At 42.7% G+C, this 22876-nt stretch overlaps 1 protein-coding gene across 4 annotated transcripts; it reads right to left on the bottom strand.

Moving 5' to 3' along the window:
• Nucleotides 1–314: 314 nt before the first annotated feature.
• Nucleotides 315–22537, bottom strand: pum1 (pumilio RNA-binding family member 1). Of its 4 annotated transcripts, none has more exons than XM_020090743.2 (24): nucleotides 22391–22537; nucleotides 19028–19200; nucleotides 17086–17208; nucleotides 16580–16648; nucleotides 14873–14978; nucleotides 14184–14377; nucleotides 13697–13869; nucleotides 13333–13597; nucleotides 13154–13247; nucleotides 12394–12492; nucleotides 12133–12275; nucleotides 11786–11924; nucleotides 11451–11585; nucleotides 10771–11070; nucleotides 10411–10653; nucleotides 8143–8413; nucleotides 7003–7132; nucleotides 6516–6554; nucleotides 6238–6372; nucleotides 5339–5476; nucleotides 4164–4289; nucleotides 3834–3955; nucleotides 3511–3703; nucleotides 315–2093 (listed from the first exon to the last, which is right to left on the bottom strand). In XM_020090743.2, the coding sequence occupies exons 2-24, from the start codon at nucleotides 19187–19189 to the stop codon at nucleotides 1962–1964; spliced, it is 3531 nt and encodes a 1176-aa protein (XP_019946302.1). In that variant the 5' UTR covers nucleotides 19190–19200; nucleotides 22391–22537; the 3' UTR covers nucleotides 315–1961. The 4 variants fall into 4 exon arrangements, with proteins under 4 accessions (XP_019946302.1, XP_019946303.1, XP_019946304.1 ...); XM_020090744.2 differs by having other exon boundaries at nucleotides 14873–14975; nucleotides 22391–22518; XM_020090745.2 differs by lacking the exon at nucleotides 6516–6554.
• Nucleotides 22538–22876: the final 339 nt, after the last annotated feature.

The following is a 22876-nucleotide window of genomic DNA, read 5'->3' as shown; positions in this document are numbered from 1 at the left end:
TAATGTTCTGGGCTCCATCCAATTGGAAGAAGTTGCCTTCAAATATCCATTCTGTCATTTAACTTATTCAAAAATGTGCTGGTTTCTCATTTCAAACTAAATTGCTCATGTTTTCAGTACTTATGTTCCTGTTCCTGTTTCTTGTATTTCCCCCTTTCTTTATTTTTTCAGATTGCTTTCATTTTGTCTTTTGATGGAATGTTTTAACTTTCATCTTGTTTGTTTTCCAGCTGTATCTTCCCTGGATACATCTCAAGGGTTTTAACCAATGATGTTAAAATGTCTGTGTATACAATGAAGGACGCATGAGACAGTTAAATTTTCAAAGTTTTTTTTGTTCAGTTTGGTTTCAAAATAAAGATCACACAATTGTTTAGAGACAATCTACAACAGGAGTTACAAAAAATAGTTGCCCAGGCAATAAGCATACACAGGTTCTGTTAACTATACACATATGGTTACAGGTGTGCTCGTAGTAAATATACACAAGGCTGCTCCAAATGTACACCGCGCTGTGGCGGGCTGCCTCTCTCACCCAAAAGGACATGGACAGTATGATACAGCACTTACAGCACTAGAGAAATGCCAAAAAACACAAGAATATCCTCTGTACAATCCACGGGTTTACCCCTGAAAACAGTCATGGATAATCGAGGGGTGTGGGGGGGTTAAATGAGTAAAAGTTACTTCTCCCGCCCAGTCAGCATACCTATACACATGACACATTTCATGGGGTAATGCATTATTATAAAAAGATCTTAAAAAAAAGGTCAAAAGAGAAAAAAATAAACAAATTCATTCAACATAAACCAGAAGACACCACAAAGTCTAACATAATGTGTCCGATTGGGAGTCAGTGGGAGATCGAAGTCTTAAGTTAAGCAGTGACGAGATAAAGATAAAACCAAGCGTGGCGAATCTTTGTACAAGTACTACGCTGTATAGAAAGGGCTTTTCAAAACAAAAATTTGATATTACAATTTACAATATACAACAACTCATATGTCACAACCAAGGAGGTGAGAATATACACTGAAATGCACAGGGTTTTTTTTTTCCTAAGATTTTTTTTTTCCAGAGTGAGCTTTTTTCTTTTTTTCCTTCTCATACCAAAAAGGGTGGTAAAGCACTTTTACATTACAAGGGTTTACAAATGTACAATTATACAGTCAGAAGTATGTGGTCACTACTAGGATACATTATAGATACAGATTCAACATCAAAAACCAGAAAAACTACAAAGTTTTATATATATATTTATATATATATGCAAAGGTCTACACCAAGTATACACGTTATATTTATAGAAGCAAGACCAGAAAACGAATCTCCCATGCTAAATGATCTGTCTGCTGGTTAGCTGATGGCAAGTGTGTGTTCATCTATGATTCTGTGACGTCAGACAAATTAAATACTCGTTCCATCTCATAGTGGTAAATAGCTAGGATGGCAGGAGGAGGGTGGGACACTAGGATTGTGTATGCAGCAGTAGCAAAAAGGTGAAATGATTTCTCAGTTCATCAGAAATAAAGAACAGAAGAAAATGGAAAAAAAAAAAAAAAAAATTGAAGGGAGTGGAGTGAGGAATCGAACAGGTCTCACCTCTCTCTCCACTCCCTGCCCTCCAACCCTCCCGCCATTCATCCTTCCTTCGTTGGGCTTGGGCGGGGGAGGAGCGATAAAATCTCACAAAAACTAAGGCTGCCCATAGCAACAGGCTCCTCCCGAGGGGTTGTCATGGAAACGGGTACGAGGGCTATTCCACGTCCTTGGTGAGTAGGATGGGGAGGGTGAAAGTGGGAGTTGCGCCATTGAAGGGCCAGACAAGGACAGGAGGGTGGGGCTGGCAGACAGGACTGCATGGGGGGGAGGTGAGGTGAAGGTTGGAGGTCAGGGGAAGAGGGGGGGGGTTATATCAGGTGGTAGACGTGATTTCAAGCAAAGGGGGAGGGGGAACTGGTTCACATGATGCCATTAGGTGGGCCACAGAGGGGACCCAGGTCCACGCCGTTCTTCATGTAGTACTTTTCCAGCTTGGCCAGGATGTGTTTTCCGTAGGTGTACTTCCTCAGGGTGGAGATGTGGGGCCGGATCTGGACAGAGACACATTTTCAGTACACTTTAAAAAACACATGTTTGTTTTTTCTCACAACATCATCATCAAACAGCTACGCCCATAATCAATGATCGCTTGAGCTTCAGTCAGCCTCTGTGTCGTTGCCTTGGAAACCTTTAACATCACTGAATTCAAAGCCTCCTGCAGTTCTGCTCTGAATCAAAAAATGTTATGCTTCTCAGTGTCCATGTTATTGTTGGTTGCCACCAAACTGAGCAACGAATATTGATTTATATTTTTCTCATTAGGATCTTTCTTCAAAGCACAGCTGCTGTCATTCAGTCTCTCCTCACTCCTCGCTCTCAGACTGAAACACTCAGACATACGCACCGCTACACAAACACAGAGACAGCGGACACATCTGTTTACTCAGAGTGGGTAAAAATATAATTTGGTCTTGAGAACAGAAATGACGGTCGTGTCCATTTGCATATAGAGCGAAGAAGTGAGATCAGATCACATGTGGTCACAGGAGACACAATCAGGATTCATTTTAATACCAAGTGTGAACACACGTACTTAATGCTGACCACTTGTGATCAGACCTCTCAGGATGGAAGTTAATACCAGGTCTGTTCACACCCTGCATTCCAATGTGTCCTGAGGGGCTGTGTGAATCAATGCACTGAAAACAACTCTAAAATAAGAGTAAGATTTTACCCATCTGATAAAATAATGTGGTTGTCAGTGTTGATATTTTTGCAGAGGTCACAATAAAATCAATGTATGGGCAATGAGAAGCGTAAAAAATACTGAAGATTCATAGGGAAACTGTAGCGGCTCAGAGGACGTCAGCTGAATCGTGGTCCTCCCAGATCTCCTCCACACGTGGTCAATGTTAACGTTCAGGGAATTGAATGACGACCAAAATACCATTGAGGGTATGGTTGGCAATTTGTGTAACAAACATCTAATTTAGTTAGGCATATTTAAGCCGTTATTTATTCTGATAATTACCTTCCATCTGGATTCCCTCCATGTATTTGAATTGGTTGAATTAGAAGTGCTTCAGTGCATACGTCTTCCCACATGTCCTCTGGTGTGTCTGTATTCATTTCAGTTTTCAGTTAATTTTCAAATGAGTGTGTCCAATTAATCAATGTGCATATAGAGTTATCTATGAGTAACATCTGAATTGATAGAGAAACTTAGGCAGAACTTAACCACCTATATCATTGGTCTTTGCTTTGAACACATTTACTTTATAACCCACTAATAGTAGTCATATGTTGAAATAAGATCTTTTAAATGTGGTATTAATGTAGGTTCAGTAAGATATAAAAGCACTGTCTGAATAAAATGATCTGATTTATGATGTTTTCCATTGTAATAAGCTGTGCTGGTGGTTTAATACTGATATCGAACAGCAGTTACACTTAGATCTTTCTACTCACCTTGTGCATTACGATCTTGCGCTGGGTGGGCTCAGCCACGTCGATCATCTTCTGCACCACGTAGTTGGCGTACTGGTCCTTCATCATGGTGTATAAGGCACTGTGGGGGCCCTCGGTCAGGCTGCACACTTCATCTATCAGCACCGCCCGTTCTGCCCTCGACGCGTGGGTCACACACTTCTCCACCACATTACTGGACAGACACAAATGCAATAAGGTCAGTTTAAATGAAGAGGAGAAACCAAAACTTAAGTTTTAATGTACTTTTGGAGAAATTAAGTAAAAGTGAAACTTTGCATTTGTGAATTTCTATTGGGTTTTACCTGGCAAACTTGTGCTGGCTAAGTCCCAGCACATTGCCTCGGATCTCAGCCACTATCTTGCTCTTATCCTCAGCTCGGCCGTGCTCCAAAACGTGCTGGATCACATAGTTTCCGTACTGGTCCTGAATTAAACAAACCACACAGGCATGTGAATTAAAACGTGAGGAGGACAGCTGGTGCCTCTGACGTCACATCTAACACAGCCAACTTCAAAAATCTGGAGGCTCAGTGAAAAGCTTTCTATAAGCCAGTTTGAGGTGGAAATGCACTGAGAATGACACTGATGGAAGTGAAAAGATGGAGAACTGAGAGCTACTTTGTGTGCGTTACCTGCACTAGCTGCTCTGTGTGTTGATGGAGCTCCTCTAGTATAGGCAGAGTCTGTTCAGGAAGGCAGTGTTCGAGAATGCGCTGGATGACTCGGCAGCCGTAAGGGTGAGTGGAGAGGGCAAAAACCTGAGAGACACAGGTTATTATACAGGGTTAGGCATTACACAAACACACACACATTAAAATACACTTTTCCATATGGGACGCTTAGCCTTGGTAGCACTACTGTAGGTGTTTTGGTCTTCACACAACCATGTTAGGTTATAGATGGTTTGAAATCTCTCCAGTGGTCAAACCCTCATCAAACGACATTCACTCCCCGGTCAAACAAATCTAAAGTTAACATGCGTTTTAATCATCTCAGATTTGCAGTGATGGAAACGTGACACCCAAGTGAACACTTTAATTGGGCGAGACGGAGAAAAAAGAGCAAGACAGTCTTTGACTTGCAATGGAAAATGAGTCAATTACCTTTTTTTAATGGGGGGAGTATCTTTTAAACGAGACCAGGATAATAACTGATCAAAAGGGTTTAAGAACAGTATGAACTGTTTTTTTGGCTTGAGCACAAAATGGAAAACCTTTGCTCAAACTTTTCTCGCTAACAGAGAAGAGTCCTGCAGGATTTTTGCAGGAAATGATTATAGACATACTTTCACACACCCAGCCCTCTGCTGCAGGGCAGGTGAAAACAAATTCCTGACCTGTTTTCAGCTACACAAACAAATCTGAGCCACCAAGTAGAAAACACTCAGTTGCACAACACGGAAATGTTCGAGAAGCACAGCACTCACATTGGTGAATTTTACCGTCAAAACACACAGCATGAAATCGGCAAAAGTGAAAACGTTTCATTTGTATTTAACGGAAAGCGCATGCATGAACACACAAATCTTTCTTTAAACAGTTTATGCTAATGTAACATTTAGCTGGTGGATAGAAGATGGCTGTTGCCACTGGGCTGAGGTTCCTGTTGCCATGGCAACGTACCCGGTGCCTGGAAAAGACTGGATATGTACTTTGACGGTGACAATATGCTCGGTGCCTCAAGGCAGCGACAGTGTATGTGCACACACAAGTGAATATGTGTGTGTGGATGTCAGCCAAGCACCGGCAGGCTTCGGTGATTGAATGTGGAAATATTTTTTGTGTGTTCGCGTGCACAGGGAACTCACCTGTCCCTTGAAGGCGTCTATGATGAAGTGCAGAGCGTGAGGCTGGACACACTCAATACACTTTTGCACCACGTGGTTACCATTCTGGTCTTTCACGCACTTCAACACATGGCCATCCAGCTCCCGCACCATCTCACTCTGCAGAGAAGGAGAGCGATGATGACAAGGAGGAAGAGGATGATGAGGAGGAGGAGGAAAGCATGAGGATGGTAGAATGTGGAGAGGGACGTATAATTGTTTGTGAGGAAATCAAATATTGCCAGGAAGCTTTTTCATTTTTCACAGTGGCTCAGAGCCCCACAAGTAACACTGGGCTTTAAACAGGCACCCTGAAGAAATCTACTGCGGATCATTAAGGAGATATGGATACTTCTCTCTCTCACTCTCTTACAAGCACTCACCCACTCTAACCTTTTTCAAAATTTCAAGCAAAACTATGTCATGCTGAAATTCAGCTGGATTTATCTTAACACCTGCAGTTCAACATTTACATAGAAACTGTGGTATCATTAGCCTCATTCATCGTGGATGATAGAGCGCCTGTGAGGAACCTGCTGCTACTCGAGGCAGCTCTAACACAAAAACCCATAAAGTAGATAAAAATGCCTTTAAAGCGTGAGAAGCACAGCTCTTTATCAAAGCTGCATTTTCTATATAAATACAGATCAGTGGTCCTTGAACAATGCCCTCTTACATATGTGAATTACAGGAACATAGATAACAAGTATGCTTTGAAATTGGGGCATAAGATTAGTTCACTACATAATTTCTGACTAACAACTGAATCAGAGCAGTGTTATGGGCAGAATGTGTTTCATTAAGGTGATTTTAGGGCAAAGGTCCGCTCTGTTTCCCTTGTTGACCCACTGATACCGACCAATGAATATTAGCGTACTTACAATGACCTGCTGATCCGAGGGGATGAACTCCAAAGCTTTCTGAATGACCCTGCAGCCGTACATCTGCAGGGCCAGAGACAGCACATGACCTCGGATCCTCTCTGCCAGAGCCAGCTTCTGGTCCAGGCTGCCAAACTAAAACACACAAAATAAGCCTGTAAATCCTCCAATCCATTGAGTAATAAGGGACACAATACCACGTATAACGCAATTTCACACAGGCCACAGGATGTAGTAGGACAGAATCTAATAATTCCAGAAATCTGTATGTGGCTCACATCAGGAGAACCGTTCATCTCATCAGCGTCACACTTGGCCTGTGTGTTGTTAAGGGCCCAAAGAAAGAAAGTGTTGAATTAGATGCGATTTGGATACGGTCAATATTGATCAATTTTGAAAGAACATGCCACCAGCGCTCTGTGGCAGTGGCAGCTGGGACTCAATCACAACAGATGATTCTAGAGTTCAAGGTTCTGAGTCGAACTTCTCTGAACTTTAAAAAATACAACAGGTGAACAGCTCTTTGTGCAGCAGCGGTGGTGCAGCTTCAAGATTCTGTCGACTAGTCCTGCAGCCGGTCTTTTATTGCTGCGGTTCAATTACTGCAGGTCATTTTTACAGTTTCAGAACAAAAGCTACAATCAGAATTACCACCAAGCAAACAGCCCATTCCAAACAGAAAGGTTTAGAACAGACACTGCACTTATTGAAATCTTAGGGACACAAATTACACACATCACCAACTTTTCAGTTTCTCTCACACACCTCAAAAAACTTCTGGATGACATAATTTCCAAAGACGTCCACCATAAGCTGGTAGGCAGCCTGGAGTATTTCACTGAAGACAAGCTGGCGCTCCGCTGAACTGGCTCTCTCCAATTTCAACTGGATAAACCTTTAAGACAGAGAGGATAAGCATTGCATTATCACAGATATCTGCTGTATTAAATTCCACACATAAGTTTTGCACCCTCTTGTTTTGTTATTCTTCATTTCCATAAGCTTTTGCAATGTATATGAGGAAGTGTGAAGCCTGCTCTGCTTTAGATGAACCTGAGATAAAAAAATAAACGTATCATCAGAGAGTGGCAATAAAATGACAAATGTACAAAGACAAAGAGAGAGAGATGCTTCTGCATCTTTAACCTGAGGGAACAATCAGACAGCAAAACACAGACGGAGTTGACGGAACCAAACAGCCTGTGAGGTGAAGTGATGGATGCCAGACAGAGATAAACAAGGACAGTGATGCTGAAGAGACTGAGGAGAGAAAATGTCTGGATTGTGCAGACTGGACGTCATGGTGTATTAATAGATCATTTCATTCAAGTCTGTATTTGCTGGTTCAACCCAGACAGCCCCAGAAACCAGGACCCCAGAGTGGCCTCCCGGGCCCCTGCTGCTATCAGTTGCCATCTGGTGAGCCATCAATGACGCCATTTGTACTGTTATCAATGAAAAAATATACTTGAGGATGTACAGACTAAAGCAGCAACAAGACACAGAGCAAACTGTTTGCAAAAGGAGACAGGGTCTGAAATATTAATGTTACATTCATTGTGTTTATGTAATCATGCAATATACCAGCCTGAACTGAGCATGAACCTGAAGTATGGTGCCTTCTGTGGAGAATATAAACACAATGCGAAGTTCCTGAGGGTCGTCGCTTTACAGCAGATTCAGCCTGTTCGTGTTGTGTCAACAGAAAAGAGACATGGCCACTGATCCTTGCAGTTGTTCACTGAACTTAACCACGCATGTTGTCCAGCGCTGTCTTACAGGACTGTGACACGGGGTCAAACTGAAGATTTACACGATTCCTCATCACGTTTCTGTCTGCAGTTTGATTTTTTTGTTTTCTTCTTTGTCCCGTGTATTTGAAGCGAGACTGATATTTGTGTGTACCTGCTGCCGTGCTGGTCCTGGCTGAACTCCATGATGTGGCCGGCAATGTCTCTGAGCTGCAGGTTGGGGTAGCGGTTGTTCCTGAAGTCCTCCAGCAGGCGGCTGCGGCCCGACGGCATCACGTCTGACATGCCGTAGCGTAGCCGTGATGACGGGAACAGCTGGCTGCTGGGTGAAAAGAGGGAGGAGCCTGAGCTGGCGGCGCTGCGGTACTTGGCCTCCGCTCCTGGCGCAGCAGAGATGAAACGCCCGCTGCCATTGGTCAGACCACCTGCATCCACAAAACAAAGACGATGTGTACAAAGCCAAATAATTACTTAAGTCAAAGTGTACAAGATGAGAGGGCATGAACTATGAACATACAAATTATTTCATACATTTATTTATTATGTGCACATCACCAAACTACTGAGCTGCTAAATCCACGGTCTCATCCCATGCAAACATTAACAGTTCACATGAGTTAAAACCTGCAAACAACAGCAAGGAGTTTGAACTAAACCCATCCCCCACATCACAACTGACCAAAATGAATATGGATGTAATTGCCGTTATCACTTTGTCAACGAGGTAATTATTTTTGCTGAGATGGAAATTCCTGGTATTATTTTCTATCTTAAGCTTGTGGCTGCAGCATAAAAAATGAAAAGCTCTTATTCCCTTGTACAAATGCTCAGTGTTAACAGCTGAACACAGGCGTCACTGAGTCACTTCAATGAGCCGCTGATGAGGAGATACTTATGTGAGTGACACTCATGTACAAATGTTGCGATCGTCATTTCCAGTGAGTGCACAATGGCCTTGTTTGATTTGAGACAACTCTGCCCTTTCAAAATTCACACACTGCGACAGAGAGTGTGTACACAGGGCACTACATGTGAACCCACTGAACAATCTGACACAGCAAAGGAAATCTGAACTTCTGTAGAGAGGAGGTGGTTAATCATTTCAGATCTAGAACTATTTCAGAATTTTTCCTGACATCATTTGGGTTTCTCCAGGTTTAAATGAAATTAAAGATTTAATTTCATTCCAATTATTTATTCTGCAATCAAGTGACTTTTTATGTGTTGCTCTGTATTCAAACAAAATAACTTACAAGTATGATAATTTTGTGAATAAGGGATATGTTCTAAATCCCAATCAACAAAGTGATTAATAATTTGTTCTCCATGGTTCACACAAGATCTCTTTAAAATCTCTCTCTGACTCAATGCATTTAACATCAAATACTGGCGCAATAATTCCTTTGGACTTTTTAACGGTTGACACTGTCGTGCAAGAGCTTCCAGACAAAATCATGAAAATAACAGTTGAGCTCTGCAGCACATAAACAAAGCACTGGATGGCAGCAGTGTCCAAAACATGAAACTAAGATTCATTCAGATGATAGAAATGTGTTATTCCCATAAAACCTTAACAATAAGTGATGAACTTATTTGTGTTACTGACATTTATTTAAATGTGTTAGATTCATATTTTGAGGTATTGGCGTTGGGGCATGTTTTAAAACCTGACACAGATTTATGTATATATACACATACACGTGCATATTCCAGTTATTTTCTTTACACTTTTAGCTGAGGATATCAGGGCTCAGTTTCAGGCTAAGTTTCATTATTAAAGTATAAACACCCTGAAGACTTGAAAAATGCCATGGTGAGGTAATCTTTCACAGTCATTATGAAACCTAAACCTGCTCTGTCAGTCAGTTTGGTTTTTGTTTGTGGTTCCTCACACTGGAGCTGAGTGTTTGAATTATACTTCACTTCAACTCCAACTGTCAATCATGGAAAAAACAGGAACAAACATCTCTGCTGGTAATTAAACAAAAACACACTGCCTTCCAAACCTGCCAACACATTTTAGAGCTATGATGAACTTGTGTGTAAACCATTTCACTTTAGGACATAAAACTACACATGTACATGGACAAACTTTCTGTGCAATCAAGTGCTGAAAAATGATTTATGAACTATCAGCCTAATTCAGGTCAATACCCAAATAAGATAACACACAATTTGTGTTAAGTCTCCATAAACTAAAGCAGTCAGGCGCGTGGAGGGTTTATATTGAAGATGAGTAAAACTAATTCAACTCAAAACCTAACTTCAAAAGAACAAAATTAACCAACGCACTCAGTTAAGTAAACAGGTTGTTTTGTTTACCCTTATTTGACAAAACAGCAGCGTTACCATAGAGCCAATAACTAAAAAAAAAAGCTTTAAAAAGAGGTTATCAATCACGTAAATCAAAACAGACACTTACCAAGATTAAGGTTGGACGAGGAGCTGTGATTGGACAGGGAAGGTGGGGGTGTGAGGGAGTGAGACGGGCCCTGGTTTGGCAGGGGCATGCCCACGGGGCCAGGGGAGGGACTGAAGCCTAAGGTGCCGTTGTAGAAGCCTCCGTGACCAATCGGGGTGAGGCTGGAGGGCGTGCGTTTGTACAGCTCATTGTTGCCTGTCAGGGAGTCCCGTCTGGACCCACTGCCCCCACTTGAGTTGGCCACTAGAGGGAGACAAAGACAAATCAGATTATTGCATCAACAGGAATTCTGCATTGTATATAAATAAAATAAATAAAATCAGCAGCAACGGCAGAGTACGTGAAAATGTGTATTCCAACCTGCAGTACCAAAGCCTCCCAGTGTAGCCCCCAGAGTGGCACCGAGGGATGAGGAGGTGGGCTGGCTGAAGCCCAGGGAGGCAGACCCGGGCCCCGGCTGGCCCGAGCCTTGAGAGAAAAGAGAGGAGCTCTGGGAGGAGGAACTGAGGGAGGAGGATCCGTAGAAGGAGCTCCCTCCTAGAGCACCACCGGGGCCACCCTGCTGCTGAGGCTGCTGGGACTGCATGGCACGGAAAGGACCGTTGGCCCCACCGCCGAGACCCCCATTGGCACCACCTGCGGATGCTGCTGCGGCTGCAACTGAAGGAAGAGAGAGTACAATGAGAGGATAAGTGTCTTCATAGGTCTCCTTCTCTTCAGTTAAATGTCCTTATAAAAATTAAATTATACACATTTGTCACCCCACTAACGATTCTTCACTTTAATGCCAGTATTGACGTAAACCCAAATTCCCCCTTGATACTGAACACACTGACTCATGGGAAATCCTTGTAAAACACCAGACTCTAAGGTACACTCTCATAATGTCTTAATTGCAGGTTCTGGTTGGATAGCACATTGGGAACATGTTTATAAAGACCACAGTGTGTAATCCTTGTTTTTGTGCGTGACTCGGTCCTGTTTCCTACAACAGAAGAAAAGCAGCCCACCCTCTGCCTTTGTGTGCATTGCTGTGTTACCTGCTTGTGCTGCGGAGGGAGATATGATGACAGAGGCAGGGGCCATCAGGCGGACAGGGCCACTCCTCGCTCCAGTGTTGACCACCAGGGCCCCTGTCTGATCATAGTACGCTGCAGGGGCCAATACTGGATACCCTGAGAAAGAGACAGCATAGAAATATTTATTCAGCAAGCAGTTTCCTCTTGAGCACTGAGTACATTTGGACACTGTGGGCTGTTTTAGTTACATTTTAGCATGAGTTTTATAGGCAGCAGTGTTGAAATAGCAAATGTAATTGCGTCTGTTGGGAATTTTTCCAAAGTAGTAAATCCAGTTTACAGAGCATCAGACTCACCAGGGACTCCTGCCGCTAACCCCTGCCCAAAGGCGAGGGCCGAGTTGACGGCCGCTGCTGCAACCAGCTGGTCATTCTGCTGACCCTGCTGACCTTGGCTGGGGGTCAGAGGCCGCTGGTTGCCCCCAGCACGCATAACCTTCACAATGTCAGAAAAACAAGATATGTCAATATCAATAGTTTGTCTAAATCTGTTCTAAAGCAAAGAACCTGTGGTGTGCTGTAGATTAAGTTAATATTGTGAATGTCTCAAGCAGTTAATGTTTACACAGAGATACAGGGTGGCATGTAATAAATCATCAGAATAAGAGGACACTGGCACTAGCATAAGTAAATAAGTGACTGACCTGCTGTTGGTTCTGCTGGCCCTGGCCTGCTGCCTGCTGATTGGCCGAGTTGTTAGCTGCAGCAGCTTGCTGCTGGAAAAGGTTGGCAGGGTAGACCCCCCAGGGGGTCACACCATAGTACTGGGGAGGCATCACTGCCGGACCTTAACACAAACAAATATGCAAAATACTGATGAGATGGGACGACTGTGCCAGTTTATTTACGCCTTATTAAATGCATTTAAATAGAGCACCGTGTCAGTTTCAAAATGAAAATGTTACCAAGCGTGGCCGCTGCTGCTAGTCCAGCTGCGTATGGGTCTGTCCCAGGTGGAGCAGCACTGATGATGTAAGGATTGGGCACAAACGCTGGGGCCAGACCTGACGATACATAAAAGGCGAGACAGGGCTGAAAGATTTTACATAATACATGGAGTATTACAATTACCATTCAATACACAGAAATAATTTATGTGCAGAATTAATACCTTCATAAAGCTGGTGAAAAAAAATGTCTGCGTTTCTTCAGGCGTGTTCAGAAACAGAACAGTTACTTGTCTTTGAGTAAATCTTAGAATTTTGAACTCCATATACAAAGGACTATAACAGCACTGTTTTGTAACTGCTGTGTTCTTGTCCTCAAAATAAAAAAGCTTGACTGCAGCACTTATTGAGTCGCTGGTAATACTGACCAATAAATAAAAACTTAATTAATAACCCTTGAATAATATAGGGGCATGTGTTAAATAATGTGGTTGCACTTGTAAAGCTGTGTGAGGTGGTGTATGATGCTATGTGGTGATCAGTCCCATTCCCATTACTACTAAATGAATGATGTTAATGACCAAAGGGAATGCTGGTAAAAACTTAAAGACCAACAGAAAAGAGGAAGACAAAAACAAGAACCCTTCCTGTAATTGATATAACTTAGAGTACACCGTGAGAAAATGAGCCATATGAAACAAACATGCGTCTAAATGAACAAATGAGATGCTAACCTTGAATTTTCCTGCTCATATGACTGATTATCACACTCTCTTACCAATGTGAGGCTGCTGTGCTGCTGCCAGGGCGTACTGCTGCTGCTGGGCTGCTGTTAACTGCTGCACTGCAAGTGCATTGTTTCTCTGAAACAGCTGAACGCAAAATCACAGGTAAACACACTGCAAACATCACCGGAGCAGAAACAATACTTCTACTATACCACCACCACTCTCTTACCTGCTGCTGGTTAGTGTAATCAAATAGACCCACAGTGGGCGCAGAGTCCATGGGCATCTGGGAGTTGTAGTCAAACTGAAGCGGCTCCATCACCGACTCCATGGGGTCCATGGTGACGCCACCCTGTTCTACACCAGAGAAGTCCTCGGGGGGTTTGGGGCCTCCACCACCTCCTAAGGTTGTCATGCCCTCAGCCCCTACACCGCCTGGACCCCCAAGCAGGTCACCCTCTGGGCCAGGGACCGGCATGTTGCCCGGGGGACGACTACAATTGTGAGAAGATGTTGAATTTACATCTGAAGGCTGTCTGGAGAGTAAGGTACAATTTTTTTTAAACAAGTCAGGAGGAAAGAGTATGTCCTACCCAAACTCTTTGACATCCACATCGAGGCCATTCTGCACAGGCAGCCCATTGGGGTTGATAACATCACTGATGACATCAGCTTCGGCTTCCGTCAACTCTTTAAGTTTCTCTGCCTCAAACGTTGCCTTTGGCTTCTCCCTCTTCTCTTCCTCCACCTCTCCATCCCTCTGCCCCTGTGTGATCAGTGAGAAACCATGAATATAACAGATGCAGGGAGAGGGGGGTTATGACAACATAACAGTGATTGACAGTAAATACACAATGTTACAGATCGGTCAGGGGAAGAAAATGACATGAACAAGTTGAAAGAACAACACTTGTCCTAATTTGACAACCACCAGCTGATAAGGAACAGTGAGAGAAGAACTGCAGCCGATGTGTGCAGCCAAGGTTATTGAAAATCTGATTGCTCGGTTAAACTGATTACAGAAAGAGGAATAACGACAGGCTGTGGTTTTACTGACAAAGTGAAAGAGGAGATACTTACATAGGGTCCTTTCCGAAGGCAGGAATCCAGTTTGTCAGCTGGGGAGGAGGAGAGGACGTACTCCACCATGCTAACTCCCAACCCTCCACTCTCTGACCGCGGTGACATCACCGAGCCCACACCAACTTCGCCTCCGCCATGGAAACCCTGCCCTGGCCGACGGGTTACCATTATTGGCTGAGAGACTGAGTGATCTTCAACAAGAGGAAACAGGACTATTAAATAACATATTTAAAAATATAATGATCCCACATTAAATGCACCAGCGTTTATGACTGTGCTGTTGTAGTAAGAGTACTTTATACACATGCATCTCCAAAAAGGGCCAAAGAGTATAAAGTATATTTGAGAGGATTTACTTGTTTTCTTTGAAGGTTTAGTGTGGGTCAGAATCTTGAGATGTTTTATGTGATCGCTTTATACCATCGATAGTATACGGACATGTGTATTTTACTGTTTTGGAACCAAAGTACAAGAAATATAATCATCATCTGGGAGACTATCAGGGTGATTTCACTTTTACATTGGCCTTTGGATCTGACAGGAATCTAAATATATATTCTCAGACACTACACAGTGAGTGCCCTGGTGGTTTGTCAGTGTGCTTGCGAAAAATAAAAGCTGCCAAAATTCATGCACCCATAACTCCCTGCCGTCTGCTACACAACACAATCCAGACGTGTGGGTACCTGAGGCACCCCACGCACTGTCCCTCCACTGGTCCAGGAAGATCCCTTTTGGTCCATCCTTCCCAGAGTCATCCGTCTCCCAGAACTTTTTACCAGTTAGCAGCTGCTGCAGGGACGCAGGACAACAGGAGGGGAAAAGGGGTGAAGAAGAGGAAAAAAGGTCAAAATGGTGGAACAGATATAAGCACATGGAAGAATGGGCAAAAGAAAATATTTACATAACTGATTCATTTGTACAACAGAGCATGTGAGCAGAAACTTTCTCACATCTTACAAACCACATAACCAGATAATGTTTTTAGTATGAAACAGTCAGTGCTGCATTTTAAATTCCAGTAATATACACAACTGTTCAAAGTATTAGACGCCTGACTACACCCCCGATAAGTACAGTCATTCATTACCTACACATCACACATGAAAAAACATTCACTACACTGAAGTCTCCATAGCTCATCTGCAAAATTGTCTTCAATGTGTGTGGCACGTACAGATATTTGTATTCCTTGTTTCTTTCAGCTTTGCATCTGTCGAGTGTTAGAAAGGTCATCAAACACCCCACTCGCTCACGGTGAATCCACCAGAGGATCTTCTGCAGTGTTCTCACATCAGCTCATTTAGACATTATCAAGAGTTTTTACTACAGGGCTGACTCGTGAAGAAACTCCAGAGAAAGTCTGGAACTTCTCACTCTGACATGTGCGTTCTCACGTGCAGCCCCTCCAGAGAATATCAGGAGATTTTCTGTAGTTCAGTGCAAGTCTGAAAGCAGCTCAAGTAAGAGCAACAATAAAAAGATAACGGCTCATTATTTTAATTTTAAAATATAATTTATTAGATTTGAATAGTGTTAAGTAGTTTTTAGAGTTTGGATTTACTGAGTACACTCTAGCATTTTATCAGTAGCTTGTTTGCATTTCTCTCCTTATCTTTTTATGTTTTATTAGTCTGCATCATTCCCCTAATAAAATGTTTGTTGTTTCTGTAAACCACAATGAGCAGTATCTTCTAGCAACAGGAAACAACAAAACTTAAATGCAGAGGGACCTTTATCAATCTAAAGTGATATGCTAGTTTGAAATTGTATATTTAAAAGTGATGACTTATTTTTCCTGAATGTTTCAAACATATTACAGCCCATAGCTATAACAGAAAACACCACTTGAATACATAACAAGCATGGAAAACCAACAAAAGACAAACATATTTTAGGCACTGGTCCAGCATTAACAGAGCAACCCAGTATTGATTGCATTTAATACATCCCAACAGCCAGTCCAACCAGTTCAAATTAAAAAGCATCTGAGCCCAGACTCTTCTCATTTTTCAGAGCTTTTAATCTGTAGAAAAACAATGCAAACAAAAGTCCACGCTACTTTAAGCTCCAGAGTCTTTCACCAAACGACTTGTCCATGTCTTTTCTTAGATTTCCTATTATTCAAATTTCAGCTGTTGCCATGGTAATTGATCTTTAAATCAATATGTGAATCAAGTGTTTTCAGCTACGTGGTTAAGTGACATAACACAGCCATTTTTATGTCAAATTGTGACGCAACGTCTGACCTCATCAAATCCACTTATTTTAAATCAACATTGTACTGACATGTCATGAGTGACCACAGCCCACAAGCTACATTATCATCAGGAAAGGTATGTTCAGTCTACAAGCCATTTACAAAACCACAACCATTAACCCTAATGTCTCACCTCTCCCATGGCGCGCCCCTCCAAAGCCAGAGCCTGAAAGTCATGGTTCAACTCGTCCATGGATCGTACCTGCAGACGCAAAGATCAGTGACACATTAAACACGGTGTGTGTTTCATTCTCAATTACTGTACAAACATAGTTTAAACCGTAATTAGCTCAGTTAAATAGTAATTAAGATGATTTGCTCAAACACATTAAAGCAGCTGAAACTGAATACACAAGAGATCTTTTTTTAATTGATATCAATTTAGATCTAATGTTAGTTTTTTAACATTAAGTTGCTACTACAGATGGTGTCTTGAAAATGAAAACTGAAACTATGACAAACATTACCCTTTATCTTAACCCAATACTTTCACATGTTAGAAACAGTAGTTTCCAAACAGACAGTGTAATTATCTCAATAAGTCTAAGGCGTGACTTAAATAACACTAATAAATATAATACGACACATTAACAGTGCTGCACTGGAATCTGTCTTTTTGCAACACTAACACATACACACCTGGCTGTCATGGATGTTGTCTCCAGTGGGCCAGCGATGTTTGCCAGGCTGTTCACCGTGCTGCCGCTGGAAGAAATAGTCTACCATGGCATCATCCTGGGAACGTCCAGCACCCGCCACACCCTTAGAGACACACATGCACATTAACCTGAAATTACTGGCAACAGCAACAATCACAGTGTATCTGAGCAACGACTGGAGACATGTAGGTATAGACGGTTGTAAGAATATTCACAAAACAAAAATGCAAGAGAAGAACGAACATATACACAAAGAGTTGAGCATGAGTCAAAAGTCAAACATAGAGATAACATCAATGTACTGGAACTAAACCACCACTAAACACGTGAATCAAAAATATCAGAGGGTACAGATGCTCACAAATACATCCTCATAGGTTCTGTCGACTGAAAAAAATGTATCTGAAAACCTTTTTAAAGCTTATGACCACATGTTAAAAAACAGATTCCAAATCCACCATACGCTTTATTTAACTCATCATCGTGATCACAACAGCACCCTGGGTTGAGGCATTCAGAGCCACATCTTCCTAGGAAGCAGCATTTCTCTTCACTGCCAAAGCTTGTGACGACTTCCTTTCACCCATTTTGAGGGCGAACCCGAAATTCCCCACAAGACGGTGTCATCAAAGAATAGTCAACATGTAGTGAAAAACAAGTGGCCTCAGTCATTTACTACACACGCAAAGAGCGCAACAGAGTGACTGAGCAAGACATAATTTAATCAGGCTAAATTATTACTTATCAGATGGACTTGACTTTTATTTCCAGAATTAGTTATGAAGATGACTTGTTATCAAGCAGTAACACTTCACTGATGAGGTTATTGTGGGACTTTAAAGACAGCTACAATTAGTTTTATGACATATCTTATAGCAGCATGGCCAGTCTGCCTAACTAACAGCCACAGCTAATTATAGGCTAACAGCTCTTGTATGTACCAGCAGCAGCTCTATTGGCCAAGAGAAAAGAACAGAGATCAGGAGCTGATTATAAAAGGTATTTCTTTAACCTCCTTGTAGCTGCACCAAAACATTTCACAAAATCTGTTATTTTTCAGTCAATAAATTCGAATTACCTTTATAAAAAGACAAATAACTAAATTGACAGTGACCCAGCCCATTGGATCAGAACCCGACTTCAAACAGCTAATTTAACAATTTAGAAAAGTTAAAAAAAATCAATTTACAAATACACGAAGCAGGATAAGCTGAAGCAATTCCTCACTTCTGTGAGGCTGTGACCACAAAATGTTTTGTACTTTCACGAGACCAATGCACTGGTCCAGCATTAACAGAGTTACCCAGTATAAATGTTTTGTACTTTCACAAGACCAATGACGACAATGAATTTAAAATTTGCCAGTTGTTTTTGTCAGTTGAGTGATTTATCAATTAACTTAAAAATAAATTCTCGAAGCCTCTGCAGATATTTTACTCATAATCACAAAACTCAATAAAGCAAATGTGAATTTCTCAAATATAACATGACATGATCGTCTAACAATATCAGACATGTAGTACATAATAAATGAAATAGACAGTTAAGGCAGCAGTCACGACTGCACAACTTTAGTAAGTCAAAACTCACTATGAGACCAAGCGAGGTTTCACATCGGCATCGACGTTGCTTTGTTCCAACCTGAGTCAGCAGTTAAAGCTGTTTTTGCATCATTTCCACTTAAAGTACAGATAGCTGAGTATGTTGGTTATTTTTCAAAAAATCTTGATTTCAACCAACTTTATTCAACAGTGACAACACAGTTGGCTCTTTCAATGTGAACACAATAAAATAGCTAATATGGTGCTAGAGGACTAACGACAGACTAGAAGACCCCATAGTTAACAGAGACACGTTTCTTTAAGACAAACATGTCAATGAATGAATGAAATATTTAAAGGTGTAAACGTGGAGGGTATTACCTGTTGGCTGGGGGGTGTGGCTTGAGGGGTCTGCCCAGTTGGAGGGGCATGTCCTCCGCTGCTCAGCACCACGGGCATGCTGGGAGATGTAGTTCTATGGTGGGGGCTGAATGAATCCTGCCAGAGCACTGCTTTCCTCTTCAACACACACACACTGCTCATTCCACCACAGCCTGTCCGGAGAGAGAGAAATATAATCGTTACATTCAAACAAAGGCAAACTGGATCAAAACTGGACCAACACGTTGAACAAATAAAACACTCTCAGAATAAAGACCCTAATGCTCAAGCTGCTAGTTTATTATGTGCATTCACCTAGAATGTAGACAAATTCAGACAGAGTGATGAAACAAGTCTAATAAATCCCTTGTGCCAAATCCCACAATAACAGAGGACTTAAGTTCTACCTTGTGCTAGTGTTGCACTAGCTTGAGTTTCCAGCAATTAAATCATGACAAAAGTTATTGTCCCCACGTAGTAATTAAATGACAAAAGACAATAATGTGGTCCATGTTCTGCAACTTAACAAAAAAAACCTGTGGTGACAGAAGAGACAAATACGGAGTGAAACAAATCACTGATCTAATCATTTGCCTGTCATTTTACTATTTCACATGGTTCATGTTCAAAGTTCAGAGTCTGTGTCCCTCTTCTATAAGTCAACACATACTTTGGTCATGTGTCCAACAGAAATGTAATCTCATGCAAATGGAGCGAGTGTCTCATCACCAATTTTGAATAGGGCAGAGACTGACATAAGCCAAACCAGGAGACTAAAATATATCGACACACATTGTAGCTTGAACTGCTTTAAAAGTCAAACTACACTTGGCTGCCAGTTTATTTGAAATAACAAGCTTAATTGCAGTTTAACATAAATGCACTGCAATAAATCTTCCCCTCGTGGTGGTTAAAACTGTTGAACACTGTTTCCTCTTGATTTATATCAGTGTGAGTACAACAGAATATACTTCAACAGAACACCAGCCTCAAAAATAATCCTCATAAACACATTTTTTAAATCAGATTTCTTACAGGGCTGGTGTAGTGTTTTTTTTGCACAGTGCAGTTTGGTGAACAATGTTCCCACTGAGCCGGCTGTAGTCATAGCACAGTGCAGAGGCTTCCAACCAAACATCACTATACGCACAGCTCTCATTGATTCACTATGGTCTGATTGGTTAGGTTAGCTGGCTTCATGTCTAGTTTGACTGCAGATCTGCAGCAGGGCACTAATTTAATAGAATTGTATGTAAATATGACACTAACCTGATTAATCGCTCTAAAAATCCAGAGCACATGATGAAGTTTGTAGGCTGCAGCCACACAAAGAAGAGCAGTAATATGAATCACACTGTAGGTCTAACATTTGAGGGACAACCCACCATTAAACATAATTAAATGTTGATCATCAGAACAGGAGAACGGTGATCAACAGTTATAGATATAAACCAGAGAATCACAAGACCCAGGAGACAAGTGAATTTAACTGCCTGACCAACTGTAAACTCTACCTTTGAATTTATTTGGATCCAAACATTAAATGGACCATGAAGATAAATGTTGACCACACAGACACTAACATATCTTCCTGTTAGGCATCCCAAAATACTTTTGGCGTGGGTCTCTGATTAGGCAGCCCCGTCTGGTTCAAGATGATCTGCCCCCACAAATGTGGTTGGTATGAAACACTGTGCAGACATGCAGACCACCGCTTCAAGTCCGCACCATTAAAGCTGGTCAACACATTTTTCTGTTTATATTGTTCACTTAACTAAAACTACTGTAGATGTAACAATACTGTCATTAATCTCAGCTATGTGAAGGTGCATCTGTTAAAGAAAGGTGTGAATTCAACATAATGGTTCCTGCAGTTGTTGATGCTGTTGGCATGTGTTGCAACCTAAGTTGTAAATAACTGTTACAGGCACACTCAAAAAAATTAATGATTTGTGTGAATATAACAATTGAAGTTAGTCTTTTCTCTGTAGGTTTTCATACAGAGGAGGCTACTGACTATACATGCCAGGAAAGGGAGACTAGCTGCAGGTTCATATTTTGTAAAGGTCAAAGTGGCCCTGTCATGCAAGTGTGTAGTGATAACCCCAAGATAGAGGCTAAGGCCCAATCTGTCTGGTTGCAGTGGTCAACAGTGGCACGATAAGCCCTGTGGTTTTCAGCAGTCTGGGGTTATAATTTGTATTTTACAGCCTTGTCTTATCCAGCCAGCTCTAATCTGTGTTAGAATGAGTTCACATTAGTGTCCCTACATGCCATGAGGAAATTACAGGCACTTCACCCGAGCCATTCAGCGAAAGAGTGTCTGACCCATGCAGCTTTAGCTCATCATCATCATCATCATCATGTCTGCTGAACGCACCGTGCAACACACCCCCTCCATGACCGGCTCAACAGTCCCAGCAGATAAACACAAAGCAGTCTGCCGACCATCGTTCACATGCGTGTTCTCAGGGTTGATGTCCTCTGCCGCTCTTCATTCAGCAGCATGGACCCGATCGCTCTTTATTCATGTACCCACGTTCCACGTTAGGTCGAGAAACACCCGGAAATCCACAACCGTGTGGCCATTCCCCCCCAACGCAGGAGCGCACACGGCTTGTTATGCTACCAGCTTAACTCCGGCACCCGGAAACGGGCGCTGTGCTCCAAAAACTAACCGGGTTAATCATTGTTCGATGCCGGTGATCAATCCACCGCATACCGGGCACAGACAGGGGTGTGACGAGCAGGCAGCCTGCAGATAGCGGCAGATAGCGTGAGGGGTCTCGGCACAGAGCACAGATTTCTCCCCCTGGCAGACATGACACATCAAACACGAAACGGCAAAATGTGGATGCTTCGTGGAAAGACTCGTGACAATTACCGGGGGTTCGTTTTCATGCATCCGCGTCCACTCACGCCGAGTCTCGGGTGTGTTATGGAGGTTCACTGCCCGTGTCTACCAACAATAACACGGCCTCCCGACACAAGCTCAGCCCGGGAGGACAAGTGGCCAAACACGGGCTAACACACAGTGTATTTAACGGCGGTGCTCTCCCGGTAATATCACCCTGTTATTGCTAACATACACCCGGTGGGGCCTCTGAGTGTCTGCAGACTCTGTGGCCCCACAGGTCCCCGTGACGCGGAGGCTAACAAAGGCCCGAGAGCTGTCTGGAGCGGAAGAACCGACACAACGGGAGGAAGGAGGCAGGCAGCAGAAAGGGAGGCAGCCGCTTCAGCCTCACAATAGAATCCCCCCATTCAACCCCTCTCCCGAGCCCCGAAAGCGGCAATACCGACACTGACATTCGGATAAACAGTGCCCCGTGACACCGCGACCGCTGAGCGGACGGTACTCACCGGCGGAGAGGGTGGATGGTAGCGGATTTCGGCCCCAGTTTCTCTCTGACACCCCAGGCTTTCACTCCGACAACATGGCGGCTCGACGGAGGAGCAGGCGAGAGCGCTGCATGACGGGAAGAGATGAGAGAGAGCGTGCGGTTCATTGCGCCAACCGGGAGGGGAGGGGGGGGAGGGAGGGGAGGGTCGGCGAGAGCCTTTGTTATGTGTCGGTCTGTTTGTATTTATTTATTCACTTTTATTTACTTCCCGATCACTTATTTGTCAATGGAGGAAAAATCTTCCATTTCTTTTTCAACAGATCTGCAAAAACAATCATCATAAACAAACAGTCACCATATAAATAAAAATGTCAGCATATATGAAATCAGTCAGATATGATCATTTTCTTTGATTACACGGGGAGAGTGGAGGACTTTTTTCCCCCGGTGTGGACTGAACACAATGTACCGGGGTCTCTACGGTAACGTGGTGCTTGGCAGCCAT

This window comes from Paralichthys olivaceus, chromosome 20, assembly GCF_024713975.1.
Source record: "Paralichthys olivaceus isolate ysfri-2021 chromosome 20, ASM2471397v2, whole genome shotgun sequence".
NCBI classification, from domain to species: domain Eukaryota; kingdom Metazoa; phylum Chordata; class Actinopteri; order Pleuronectiformes; family Paralichthyidae; genus Paralichthys; species Paralichthys olivaceus.
This window is presented reverse-complemented; position numbering and strand designations above follow the sequence as displayed.

Excerpts from the sequence above, each read along its gene's own strand:
- pum1 (XM_020090743.2), bottom strand. The coding sequence starts at position 19,189 with ATGAGCAGTGTGTGTGTGTTGAAGAGGAAAGCAGTGCTCTGGCAGGAT. Across the intron at positions 11,586-11,785 it reads GTTAGCGGCAGGAGTCCCTG|GGTATCCAGTATTGGCCCCT; the intron begins GTGAGTCTGATG and ends TCTCTTTCTCAG. Across the intron at positions 5,477-6,237 it reads CCTCGGATCAGCAGGTCATT|AGTGAGATGGTGCGGGAGCT; the intron begins GTAAGTACGCTA and ends CCTTCTCTGCAG.